General features: G+C 42.3%; 1 protein-coding gene across 1 annotated transcript in view; it reads right to left on the bottom strand.

Annotated features, from left to right (window-relative positions):
- Positions 1–2,639: 2,639 nt before the first annotated feature.
- LOC144773689 (uncharacterized) overlaps positions 2,640–14,222 on the bottom strand; it is a 275,311-nt gene continuing 263,728 nt past the window's right edge. The window contains 1 exon segment of the mRNA XM_078658839.1: positions 2,640–6,824. Coding sequence (XP_078514965.1) covers positions 4,838–6,824 — 1,987 coding nt within the window. The 3' untranslated portion in view covers positions 2,640–4,837.

Below are 14,222 nucleotides of genomic sequence, written 5' to 3'. Positions count from 1 at the left end.
CTGAGTAGGTCCCCCGCGGACCGGTATCTTTGTCTTGCGCTTCTCAAACTCAGGTTTAAAGGCCATGGTGGGAGCTGCGCCCCAAAGGGGCCCTCGGGACCTGGTGAAAATGGCCGACGATGACGAGATCCAGAAGTCAAAAATCAGGACCAAAACAGCACAAATTCAGTCGTGGGGTAGGCCAGGAGTAGACCGATGAGGCAGGACACTGCAGCGGATCGGGATTGAGCTGATCCTCTCGCTCAATAGTTACTCCAGAGTCCGAGGAGAAATCGAAACCGAAAGCGAGACTGAGGCCGATTGGGGAGATGTCCCTCCGGCCGTTGTTGTTGACTTACTCCCCGGCCCAAGAAGCAGCAGAGTTCCCGGTCCCGTCAGGGGTGGGCCCAGAAAGTGGAATTCGACGTAGAATCGGTTTCCGACGTCCAAATTCAAATTTTGAAAGGATGATGAAATCAGCGAGAGTAGGTCTTCAAAAGCCCATAATCATAAACAGGATATCTTGAGGATATTCGCAGGAGGGCGGCGTGGGTCTCGGGAGCTCTCTGCTCACGCGACCATCTTGGACGCCCGCGTAGCTCCTCCTCTTTCTCCTGGGTTTAGCACGATTAGGGTTCAACCTGAAGAGGTCACTATGTACTCTCTGAATATTTCTAGAGATTTCCTCCTCTGTCTCTTCCAACTGCAACTCACTCTTCAACAAATGTACTACATACTTCCTGAAGTCCTCTCCTTCTTTACCCTCTGGAAGTTTTAGAATTTTCAGATTGTTCCTTCATTGCATATTCTCCAATCTTTCTACCCTTTCCTCGTGTTCTCTCTCCTTATTCTTAATTAGTTCTAGCTCCTTCCGATTAACTATGACCTCATCTCTAAGATCTCTAACCTCAACCTCCAATGCAATCGTTCGGCTACTCAAGTCATCAATCTTCTTCTCTAACAAGCCATAGGCCGCCCTGATACTTTCCTGGTTAGAATCTGGCATCTTGAATCTCTTCTGCGACTTAAGATTAAGATTTATAAGCATGGTAATTATAGAAGAATCACTGCTCTCCTGCTCTGCCTCCCTCTGCTGCTCAGACTGTACAACCCCCATCGTTGATAAAGTTCCAACTTCCGCTGCAACTACGGTTACTTTAGAGCCAGTTGCTTCAGAGCCAGTTTGTGATAGCCTTAAAATACCCTCATCCTGAACCTGTGAAACATGATCACCCATGTCTAGAGCCAGGACCTGGAATCTGTTAGGACTCAAATGTGTGGACCAATCAAACAAATCTATAACAGACACCTCACCCAAACTACCCCCAACACTAGACAAATTATACCCACACTTTTGATGTACCTGTTTACCCGTGGGGGGTGTCACTGGCCTTTTTAACTTTGTCGGATATTTCCCCATCAACACCAAAGTCTTTGGTAACACCTTAAAGTATGATCTGAGGGAGGGTGTCACCTTAATCTTGCACTCTGACGAGTCGCCCCTTGCCAGTTTGTTATGAAATTTGTTTTTAGCGCTTTGCCTTCCTCTGCGCTTCACCTCCCTTACCTCCTTGTTATTCGAATCAGAAGAGCTTCCCTGCTTAAATATGAAATTCTGCACCGCTTTCCCTACACTCCTTAGCGCATACCTAGAGATGCCCCTTGCGCCTGACCCTTCCCCTGCCCCAACTCCATGGTTGCTAACCGCCACAGCATTTTCCACAAAACTTTCCAAACACAACTGTTTACATGCGACCACAGCCATGGGACCTTCACTATCTTTACTGTTTGCAGTAGCGGGTAAAGTCTCAAGGGACCATAGCTGGGGCTTTACATGTAGGCGAGAAAAGTGTATCTGTGCCACACCTCTGACCTCTTCTCGCTCCTTGTAGCAACCTGACTGCCTCTCCCCCGTCCTCCCCCTCGAAAAACAATCCTGGCTGCCGCTCGACGCCCTTTGCCAACCTCGAGTGCCCCCAGGTGAGATCCGCTTGGCTTGCGGGCTCCTCCTCTGCGTCCTCTTCCCGCCTCTCCAGACTCCGTATGGCTCAATAAGCCGATCACACTACACACCATGGGCGTATTGAGACCGGTAAATCTTACTGTTTAATGTGTCCGCTCTGGTCTTCACAAACAAAATCACGGCGGATACGAAATCACCGCATCCTCAGACTACTTGCACCTACTCACCAGACTCCACTCAGTAAAGAAAACCCCTGCAAACACCACCCGACTCGGGAGACACTCGCAGCCCGCAACTATCCGGTTGCCATATTTTCCCCTTTCAAAATAAAACAAGGGGGAGCCATTACGTTGCTTATATTATGGTCATTGAGCACCAGTCGTTCATGGTGCAGGGTTGCGATTTATGAGTGTAAGAGAGAGAGCCACCGCCGGCTGCTAGTGTATCTATGGAAGGTGAGCGAATTAACGCTTTGTACGCCAATTGGTGCTTTTTATGCTCTCTCAATAGCATATTCTGTTTTTCTAAAAAGTAGTTTCATTTACTTTTACATTCCCATGTGGACTTGTTACAGTCCAATCAGTAGAACCTAGGACGTACACACTGCTTCTTCTGCAGTTTATTAGAAACAAAACAAATGCATTTATGTCCCCATGAGCATTCTTGTGCCCAAGTGTTCACTACAGACAGAGTGCTATGAAAGTTAAAATTGCTGTCTAATAAGACAAAATGTATTAACATAATATCCTTTTAATAGTATTGCACAATAATGCCCACAGACGACACTATCTAATCTAAAGTGTAATATGTGAACATGAGAAAAATCTTATAATGTATATTGTTGTTTACAGATATGACAAGATTACTAACCGTGAATGAACTTCAATATTTTTTTTAGGTTAACAAATGCATTCAGAATTATTTTTGTCTATTAAATATAAGTAGTGGGACACCATAAGGATGGCCAGATGAGTCAATGTCATGTGGAAGCTGCTTGAAAGGTCTGGATTTAATTTATTTGTGCATTGTAAGTATTATAATCATGGTTCTTTTTCAATAGAAACTGCCTGACCTTTTAAAAGGATTGTTAAAAGAAAGTCTAAGACTTGAAATGTTTTTGCCAAATGGTGACATCCGATCACCCTACACATCATATTTCCTCAAAAAAGAAAAAACAACATACATAAAAAAGATTGGTGTATCCTATCCTCAACACATTGTACTCTTCTTTTTACAATCATACAGAATTCCCAGATCCGAGCAATGAAATTACATCATACTTTAATAGAAGACAAACACATGGCAGGTTATCCTGTAATATGATCTTATACTGACCCCGTGGGGTTTTGGAGGCATTTCATGGGCCACTATGAAATATGGGTTTCATTAGCAAGTGGACAGCCTCAAACCAGCCTGCAGAGATTTACTATTGCATTTTGTTGATTTAATATTCCAATCATGAAAACTCATACCTGGCCGTTCTTATTTTAATTAATGAATCAGGAGAACAGCATTAACAATCTCACCCTTAACCAGACTTCACTTACAGTTTTTAGTAAACAATCCCATTTGAAAAACAATAAATTATTTAACCCAACTGCCACAAAATAATCATGTAAAATAAAAAATACAAACTGGCTAATGTTTATGATAAGAACCTACATCGCCATATGAGGGACCTGGTGATATTTACAAACCACATCGCCTTTAGCCTTGTGGTTTATGATATGATCAGAACACCATGATGGAAATGTAAGACCATACAACATGGTTACCTATTATTATCCTACAAAAATAACAAAGGTTATACATTGAAATATACTTGGAACTTAATGTTAACATAATTCATTAAGGCCTCCACCATCCCATGTACATGAATGAAATAGAAAAATGTACCCCATGGTCAACAATGTCAAAGGTTACCTATACATTGAGTAACAGGATCAAAGAGCTATCTCTCCTTACAGCATGTAAAAGACACCTTCCACAGTGGGAGGGTAGTTTCAACATATTGAGTTTTTCCAAACCTAGAAAGCGCAATATTGAACCTCACCTGACATCGGAAATGTCTAGACACAGTTTCTTCATAAACCTTATAACTCTGAATGCTGAAAAGTAAATGAAACCCTCCCACATTTACTGTAGCCAAAATTATTTTCTATGATGCGTTGCTGACAGCGACTTATAATTTAATGAAAGACTGAAACACACCCTATACGATGCTCCTGTATGAGATTTTTGTGTGTAAACTTACCAATGCATATATAGATGGAAAAAACATGGAAGCTTTTCTCACACCCATTACAACAGAATGTTATTTACACTTTGTGTGTTCACTAATTGACCACTAGGCATAATAAAGCATGCAAGTTCTTCCCTCATTAACTATATCTGTGGTTTGCAGGTGTCTTACATTTTATGAATAACTGAAACATCCTACATATTTTATGTTGTTTTTCATGTGTGATTGCTGGGGTCATTTTAGGTATGTTGAGCTAGCAAAGCCCATTCCACCTCCAATGCATTTGAATGGGTATTCTTCTGAATGCCTTCACAGATAGATCGTTAGGACTTATGCTTGAGTAAAGCACTTTCCACATCCACTGCATGTATGTTTTTCCATTTCTATGTTAGCTACTGACTCTTAAGATGTGCGGATTTACTAAAGCTCTTTCAACATTCACTGTATTTCTATGCTTTTTCTTCTGTATGCCATCACAGATGGATGGTTAGGTCTGAGGCTTGTGTAAATCTCTTTCCACATTCTCTGCATTTGTATGTTTATTTCCCCTGCATGTTAGATGGTGGCTCATTGGATGCATGGATTTACAAAATTCGTTCTACATTCACTACAAGTGCATGGTTTCTCTGCTACATGCCTTTGCAGATGGATGGTTAGGATTGACCCCCAAGTGAAGGAATTTCCAGATTCACTCTGTGTATGGTTTTTCCTGTGTGCTTGAGTTTATGGTCTTTTATAGTTGATAAGCGCGTAAAATGTATTCCACATTCCGTTCATGTGTATGGTTTTTCCATTGTGTGTGTTAGCTGGTGGCTCTTTAGAGTTGCAGATATACGAAAGTTCTTTCCACATTCATTGCATGTGTATGGTTTTTCTCCTGTATGCCGCCGCAGATGGATTGTTAGTTCTGATGCTGTAGTAAAGCACTTTCCACCTTCACAGCATGTGTATGGTTTTTCTCCTGTGTGCATTCGCTGGTGTCTCCTTACATGTGATAGTTGAGTAAACATTTTTCCACATTCACTGCATCTGTATGGTTTTTCTCCAGTGTGTGTTCGCTTGTGGATCTTTAAAGCTGTAGCTTCTGTAAAGCTCTTTGCGCATTCACTACATGTGTATTGTTTTTTCTTTGTGTGTGTTAACTGGTGGCTCTTTAGATGTGAGGAGATAATAAAGCTTTTTCCACATTCACTGCAAGTGTAAGGTTTTTCTCCTGTGTGTATTCGCTTGTGGATCTTTAAAGCTGATGCGTCAGTAAAGCTCTTTCCACATTTGCTGCATGTGTATGGTTTTTCTCCCGTATGCCGTCGCAGATGGATGTTTAGGTCGGATGCAATAATAAAGCTCTTTCCACATTCACTGCATGTGTATGGTTTTTCTCCTGTATGCCTTCGCAGATGGATGGTTAAGGCTGATGTCTGAGTGAAGCTCTTCCCACATTCACTGCATGTGTATGGTTTTTCCCCAGTGTGTGTTAACTGGTGGCTCTTTAGATGTGCAGAGCTACTAAAGCTCTTTCCACATTCACTGCAAGTGCAAGGTTTTTCCCCTGTGTGGATTCGCTGGTGTTTCCTTAAAGTTGATGCTACAGTAAAGCTCTTTCCACATTCACTGCAAGTGTAAGGTTTTTCCCCTGTGTGGATTCGCTGGTGTTTCCTTAAAGTTGATGCTTCAGTAAAACTCTTTCCACATTCACTGCATGTGTATGGTTTTTCCCCGGTGTGTGTTAGCTTGTGGCTCTTTAGATTTGCAGATGTACGAAAGCTCTTTCCACATTCACTGCAAGTGTATGGTTTTTCTCCTGTATGCCATCGCACATGAATTGCTAAGCGTGATGCTTCAGTAAACCTCTTTCCACATTCACTGCATGGGTATGGTTTTTCTCCTGTGTGTGTTAGCTGGTGGCGTTTTAGCTGCATAGAGCTACAAAAGCTTTTTCCACATTCACTGCAAGTGTATGGTTTTTCTCCAGTATGCTGCCGCAGATGGATGGTTAGTATGGATGCTTTAGAAAAGCTCTTTCCACATTCACTGCAAGTGTAATGATTATCCCCTGTATGTATACGCTGGTGGATCTTTACATCTTGTAAACGACCAAAGCTCTTTCCACATTCACTGCATGTGTGTGGTTTTTCTCCTATATGCGTTAGGTAGTGGCTCTTTAGATTTGTGGATGTACTAAAGCTCCTTCCACATTCACTGCATGTGTGTGGTTTTTCTCCTGTATGTGTTAGGTAGTGGCTCTTTAGATTTGAGGATTTACTAAAGCTCTTTCCACATTCTTGGCATGTGTCTGGCTTTTCTCCTGTGTGCCTTCGCAGATGGATGGTTAGCTCTGATGCACAAGTAAACCCCTTACCACATTCACTGCATGTGTATGGTTTTTCTCCTGTATGTGTTAGGTAGTGGCGCTTTAGACTTGAGGATGTACTAAAGCTCTTTCCACATTCACTGCATATGTGTGTTTTTTCTCCTGTATGTGTTAGGTAGTGGCGCTTTAGGCTTGAGGATGTACTAAAGCTCTTTCCACATTCTTGGCATGTGTCTGGCTTTTCTCCTGTGTGCCTTCGCAGATGGATGGTTAGCTCTGATGCATAAGTAAATCCCTCACCACATTCACTGCATGTGTATGGTTTTTCCCTTGTGAGTGAGTGCTGATGGATCTTTAGGTTTGCTGTGTGAGTAAAGCACTTTCCATTTTCACTACTTGTGTCTGTATTTTCTGGTTTATGCATGCAATATATGCTCCACAGAGTCGATGACTCATTAAAGGTCATCTTACATTCAATACACAAAAATGAATTTTCTGTTGAGTTGTTACTGGTGTCAGTGTAGTAATGATGAATGATTACCTATTTTCCCACAAACACAGAACCTTTATGTTGTTTCTTCTCTTTATTAATGAACTCTTAGTTGTGAATTGCTGATGAACACTATTGCCACATTAACGGTGTCCTTATGGGTTTCACCCTGTGCATTGTTGGTGACGTTACTTTAGCACTGAGTAGAACCTAAAGCTTGTCTTCTATTGTTTGTGTTTTACTTTGGGGTTTAGAGTCGAAGTGTTGGCTATATTTTGGCATAAATCATATTATGCCATGTGTTTGCTGACTGACCATAGTGGTTCCTGAACCACTAACTATATTTTAATATTCACTTGATATTTGTAGTATTTGAAGGGTGTGTGTTCTTAATAATAACGTTAAATAGTTACTGGAATTCTTGCACGACTGATAACATATGCATGGTCTTACTATAAGGAGCTGTGTCTTCAACCTGCGTTAAGTACTTTTCAAGTAGAACTGCAAACTCGCAGCTTATCTAAATAATATATTTTTAGGAGAATATTTATAAAATACACACACAAAGAAAAAAACTCTTTACCAAGTCTTTATATTCTAGAATAATGTACGGATTGTAGGGGTCAGCCAAATAGTGTTTATGGTGGACTAACATCACAGTCTTTATATTTTCATGTTAGAGAGGCTAGCATTGTTGTAACTACCTAATAGTTATCTAAGATAAAGGATGTAATCTAGCATATTTTAATACTGGATCTGTTCTGCCAGTTTAATTTTTGTGATTTTAATTTATTTCAATCTTTTGAGTCCAGCAGCATGGATGTCGTCGGCCTCTTGAAGCAGCCGGATTGCACTTGATGTTCTTGCAGGCTTTGTCTGTTTGTGTACGTGATTCTCTGTCTCCTACTGAGTAGTTCTTTTTCTTATTACTATTTGGCATCATTTCTTGTTCTTCTTGTGTATTAGATACCTTTCAAGTATTGTCATACTTTCTTCATTACTCTTCGTCGTATTATGTGTTCAGGAATCTCCTATCTGTGGATACAAGAAAACTTGTAATATCAAAATCTATAAGCAGCATAGCAGCATAGTGTACAATATGTTTCAGATTAAATGTAAAAAAATTAACACAAATAAATTCCTGCCACTGATTATTACTCAAGAAAGCAATCCAGTCTATCTTTTTAGCTCACTGCTCCAAAATGAACAGCCCTGTATGTGCCGGAGTTCACCTGGATCTGAATAGTAACATACGCAACCATGCATAATAGAAAATATCACAGCACCTTAATATCCTGATACCACAAAAAAATTAAATTAAGAAAGACTGATTTAGGATAGTGGGCATTTTTTGTATTCAAGAAATGAAAGGATGCAGAAGCGTTTCCAAGGAGTTTATTACAACCGCTTGTGGATTAGTAGATTTGGAGGGGTAGACGCATTTTACAAAGAAAGCTAAATTCACAACAACAAAAAACATGAAGTGGAATGGTTTCTCAGGAGAAGATGCTCATACATTAGGTAACAGTGCATGCAAATGCTTTCAATGAAATTCTACACTCTTCACTGGACTAAGGTACTGATTTATATCTTGAGGTTAAAGATATGCTTATGGCCAAGATAATGGTCCGTCTGCCTGACTTAAATGTAGGAGGTCCATTGATGTAGCTGCAGTGGAGACCAGTGCAGTGGAGTTGACTCGGCACCCGCAGACTCCTCGGTTCCACCGCCAGTCAGCAGCTGACTGTTCGTAGTGGAGGGAGACTCGGGGGACAGCCCGAATTACAGAGCCACTCACCCACTTCCTGATTGTGCCGATTAGAACCGCCATCTTGGTTGGGTGAGCGGTCTAGTTGCTCCGCTCTAACCTAGACAGCCGGCAGTATATTTACCGGCAAGGGCGAGGAAGCGCATTGATTGAAGACTAGGCTGAGAAGCGGGCCATACTCTCTAGCTCGCCGGCCAGATTAGCAGCTCTGCACTTTTAATTTACAAAAACGGCACTTTAAACGTCTTAGGGGGTGAATTGTAGCTTATCATTCACGGGGCGATTATTTTAACATTTGTATAGATTTTAAATATACTCTTGTACTTATGCTGTGATTTTAATACTGCATACGCCACCTACCCCTGAGTTGACTCGGCACCCGCAGACTCCTCGGTTCCACCGCCAGTCAGCAGCTGACTGTTCGTAGTGGAGGGAGAGTCGGGGGACAGCCCGAATTACAGAGCCACTCACCCACTTCCTGATTGTGCCGATTAGAACCGCCATCTTGGTTGGGTGAGCAGTCTAGTTGCTCCGCTCTAACCTAGACAGCCGGCAGTATATTTACCGGCAAGGGCGAGGGAGCGCAGCGGACGAGTGCAGCGGGCACACGAAGGGCGCACCGAAGACGCGCCTAAGAGAAGCCCGTCTGCGCCCGTCCGCGCCAGGATGTCGCCTTTCGCCAGGAACCCTGGCCAAATCGAGGTAACTAATCTTGTATATACCCAGACGCAGCTGATGGACCTCAACTCCATACACTTGACCTGTGAAAAAATAGACCCTCAATTGCTGCAGAGTATCACTCGATGTGAATGTGGCTATATGCTCCCTAAAATATCAGCCCCACAACTACACCCGACTACCTCACCGCATGACTCTGTAAGAATAGCACAACTGAATGTAAGATCCCTAGGAAAACACTATTCACAAATACATGATTTAGTCATTGACCACTCCCTTGACATTCTATTTATTACTGAAACATGGATGCAAGATGAGACAATATCTGTAGCTAATTTGGCCACTCCCTCAGGCTATACCATCCACTCCTTAAACAGACAAACTAGAGGAGGTGGGATAGCGGTTATGACCAGATACCATCTCGAATGCACATTTACCAAATTACAAATTGCGGGTTGCGAGAGCGCTCGCTATACTATTAAAATAAACCCGCACCTGTCCTTCTCAGGTATTCTAATTTATAGACCGCCGGGAAATGAAAGTAACTTCATTGGCAACCGGAACGGCAAATTTCAATATTCTCAGAGACCTGAATATACATTTTGATCGCAGCAATGAGGCAAAAATAACCAATCTGCTTGCAGATTTAGCAGGGTTTCAACCAAGGCAGTTGGTCCAGGGAGCAACTCACAATGGAGGACATCTCCTGGACCCTATTTTTACAAATATAGAAGAAGCTGAGGCGTCCGTGCCCATACCTATGACATGGACGGACCACATGTTAACCATTATGTCCATTCCCAGCCGGGCTAAATCCCAGCCCAGACTAACCCACAAGGTGTATAAGCGACCTTGGAGGAAATTACGGCTAGAAGACTTTGATAACCTGCTCAAAAAACTCCCGCTAACCTACCCCAAAGACACTAATCAATGTTACGAAAATTACTGCAATTGGATAACCCAGGCCTTAGATATATTGATCCCAACATCCTGCATCCAAACACGCGCTAAAGAGTCGAGCCCCTGGTTTGACGAAGAGCTACTAGCCCTGAAAAAAAGCTGCAAAATAGCGGAACGTAAATGGAGAAAACGGTACGATCCTAACTTAAAGGCCCAATACAGCGAAATCCACAAAAAATACCACAGGCAGGTCTGTAAGACACGTGCGACATATTATGCCAATAAAATTAATGCAAGCCCCAACCCTTCCAAAATTATTTTTAAAATCCTGAAAGATCTGAGCGCAAAAAAAGTAGAAGTGAATACCTCTACATCACAGATATTTTGCGATAACCTGGCCCTGTTTTTTGTAGAAAAAATTACGAAAATTTATAATCTATTCCCTGCAAAGCCCACGATTAGTCCTTCAAAAATAGAAATTATATCTGAACTTACTAGCATCCCAGAATTAGACCAGGAAGTCTTTGACAGGCTCTGTCAAAAAGTCAAGTAAGGTTCGCCTCTAGACCCCCTAAAGCCCGAACATTTCAGGAAAGCAGATGCTATAGTGCTTGAACCTTTGAGAACCATTATTAATACGTCATTGATGACGTCAGAAATTCCCACTAAATGGAAACAGGCGTGGGTAAATCCCATAATTAAAAACCTAATTTAGATCCGACAAAACCCGAAAACTACAGACCTATATCCTTGTTACCATGGCCAGCCAAGGTTACTGAGTCTTACGTGAACACCATCTTAACGGAACACCTCTATGCCAATAACATCTTAGACGCCTCCCAGCATGGTTTCCGTGCAGACCATAGCACAGAGACGGCACTTCTCAGTGTGACAGAACATCTTAGGTCCATTAGAGACTCCGGTCAAACGGCAGCGCTGATTCTGCCCGACCTCAGCGCTGCCTATGATACGGTCTCACACGAGGTGCTTCTGTACAGACTGGAGGCAGCAGGGGTGAAGAGCTCAGCCCTGGCCTGGTTTAAAGCATTTCTGACAGACAGATCTTTTCAGGTAGCTATCCCCCCATTCCTCTCAAAAAAGAGTAACATAATGCAGGGAGTACCCCAGGGTTCAGCGCTCAGCCCCACATTCTTTAATTTATATGTCCAACCACTAGCTGAGGTCGCCAAGGAGTGGGACCTGTCCATCGTCTCATATGCTGACGATACTCAGCTGGTGGTGACATTGAGTGATGATAACGGAGCAGGAGCGCTGAATTTTAAACATGGCCTCGCTGCAGTAACTGAATGGTTAACGGCCAATTATTTACAACTTAATGCAGACAAAACGGAGGTGCTAATAGTAGGAAAAGATACCAAAGCATGGGGAAAGGAATGGTGGCCGGAGATTCTTGGCCCTCCCCCTGACCCCAAAACAGAGGTAAAGAACTTGGGGGTGTGGTTCGACTCAGCCTTGAGCTTTGTCGGCCACACCAAAAAAATTGCTGCCACTAGTTTTGGTATCCTGCGTAACCTGCGACCTATACTAAAAAATTTTGACCCCTCCACACGTCAGTTGATTATCCAAGCCACAATCCTTTCTCGCATAGATTATGCCAATTCCTTACTCTTGGGAGCTAATCAAGCGGAAAAAAAAGTCTGCAGCATGTCCAAAACGAGGCAGCACGGGCCCTAACAGGGCTTCCCCGGTTTGAGTCCGTAACCAACACTCTGGTAAAATTGCACTGGCTACCGGTGGAAAAAAGAATCAATTTCAAGGCCCTGTGCTTGGCCTTTAAGATCCTAAAAAAATCTTCACCCCCCATGTTATGTCATCTTATAACACATTACACTCCCAATAGACCCCTCAGATCAGAAGGACAAAACTTGGCCACAATTCCTCGTGTATGACTCGCCCGTACGGGCGGACGTTCCTTCCAATATATGGCTGCTAAACTATGGAACGCACTACCACTGTGGATTCGAAGCATAAATGACCTTTTATCCTTTAGAAAGGCAATTAAGACCCACTTGTTCTGCTAAGCTGACCCTAAAGCTTGTGGTATGTTGCGCTCTCTCCTATCTGGTCCAGCGCCGGGACGCCCCTTCGCTGGGGCAGCCGTTGCGCTATATAAGCAGCTGTAACATAACATAACATCTCCGGCATGGTTACACCCCTCTGATGGCCTGATAGAGTAAGGACTGTGGGCGGTTGACCTGTAGGTCGACCCAGACATACATGTCAGATTTCACTGCCCATCACACCAGAAAAACCCTTGCGGTAAGGGGCAGTGAAAACTGTTGTATGCATTTTTATACATTTTTAAAAAATGATTATATTTCCAATAAATAATTTTCTTTGAAAATAAAAACATACGTTTGACGGATGACTCTGTAATTTTGATGGAGCCATGCATAAAAATTAAAAAAGCATTGACAGGACCTGCTGTAACTTCAGTTGTTGCCAATGCCTAAAAATCACCACAGGCGTGGTGGTCATTTCTTAATTTAGATAGTGGGGGAAGCAGTAATTTACTCTGTTGCCCTGAGGGAGTAAAAACCCCTCCGCCAAATTATAAATCGGGTCCTTAATCATCAATGGCAAGCTGACCTCATAGATGTGCAAATATATGCAACGGATAAAGATGGCACACCATATATTTCAACTCATAAATGTGCTGTCAATGTACGCCTTTCCAATTGGCTTGAAGGATATATATGGAAGAGTCTGAAAACTACAACCTAAGGGAGAAATGTGCAAACTTTTGACGCAATGCAGCACCTAAAATGCAGCACTGCATCGCGCTGCTTTTCCTCCCACCCAGCGCTGATGCATTTGAGGCTGCCATTCCCCATCACACACTTGTGCACCATGGTGCATGAGGGTGTGCATTCTATCATGAATAGGTTAAAACTATGATTTACTATTTTACCCACTTTGTATGTCTGTTGTATAACCCAGCACACATGCAAAGTTTGAAAAGTATGGACAAACTGAAATGTTTCTCCTCCGTCACACCTGCTTCAAGGAAGCATGATGTTTTGGTTTAAATCATTTTTCTAAAACTGCTAATAGAGAAGTATGTGCATCAATACTCATGGGTTTGTTGCAGGAAAACACGTATTATTCACCTATGGAATGACCCCTTGATGCAAAGTAGCGCATAGTGCTACTTTTCATCACTTTGCCCAACCTTTCAATGAAGATCCTGATTTGCTTTAGAGAGTAAATATCACTAAAATACCTTGCGCCAGGATTACAGAACGCAAACTAGACGGAAGGCATATCGCCCCACTCAATTAGTTTTGTCAATGTGTGACTTGTTTTAGCATGGTTTTTGTACAACCTTATTGGTGTGGGGTTGCCGGGCCCTCACCATTATAACACACATTGGCAAAAGCAACAAAAAAAATTACTTAGTGTGCCTATATGCTCCTTGTGAAAGAGCAGAATCATGTCACTCACAGTGAAGCCAGCCGATACAGAGAGAGAGAGAGAGAGAAACCGAATTTTAATAAATACAAAAGGTAATGGTCAATGCCAGAAAACTGATGGAGACCAATTATTAAAGAAAGTTTCAAAAGTGCACCCATGGTATATGTCCTTGTATTAAGTGCAGCCATGCAGCTTTCCTTGATTCCCAAAAATTTACAGAAGTAGGACAAGAAATAGTAAATATTTGTGAACTTCATTTTAGCGTGAGCAAATGTGCATGTGTAGATTTGATCATGTGAAAATCTGAGTGTTTTGCAAGTTCCCTCCAACTACTTTTTTCCACAACTCTGGAAGAAGGTTTACATCGGCCACCGTTAGGAGTAAGTTTCCAACATTTCTCAGTATGGGAAAAGATAAGAGAAGACCTGTTGAAAAGCTTTAAAACGTACAAGTTAG

Source organism: Lissotriton helveticus, chromosome 8 (genome assembly GCF_964261635.1).
Source record: "Lissotriton helveticus chromosome 8, aLisHel1.1, whole genome shotgun sequence".
Taxonomy (NCBI): Eukaryota; Metazoa; Chordata; class Amphibia; order Caudata; family Salamandridae; genus Lissotriton; species Lissotriton helveticus.
This window is presented reverse-complemented; position numbering and strand designations above follow the sequence as displayed.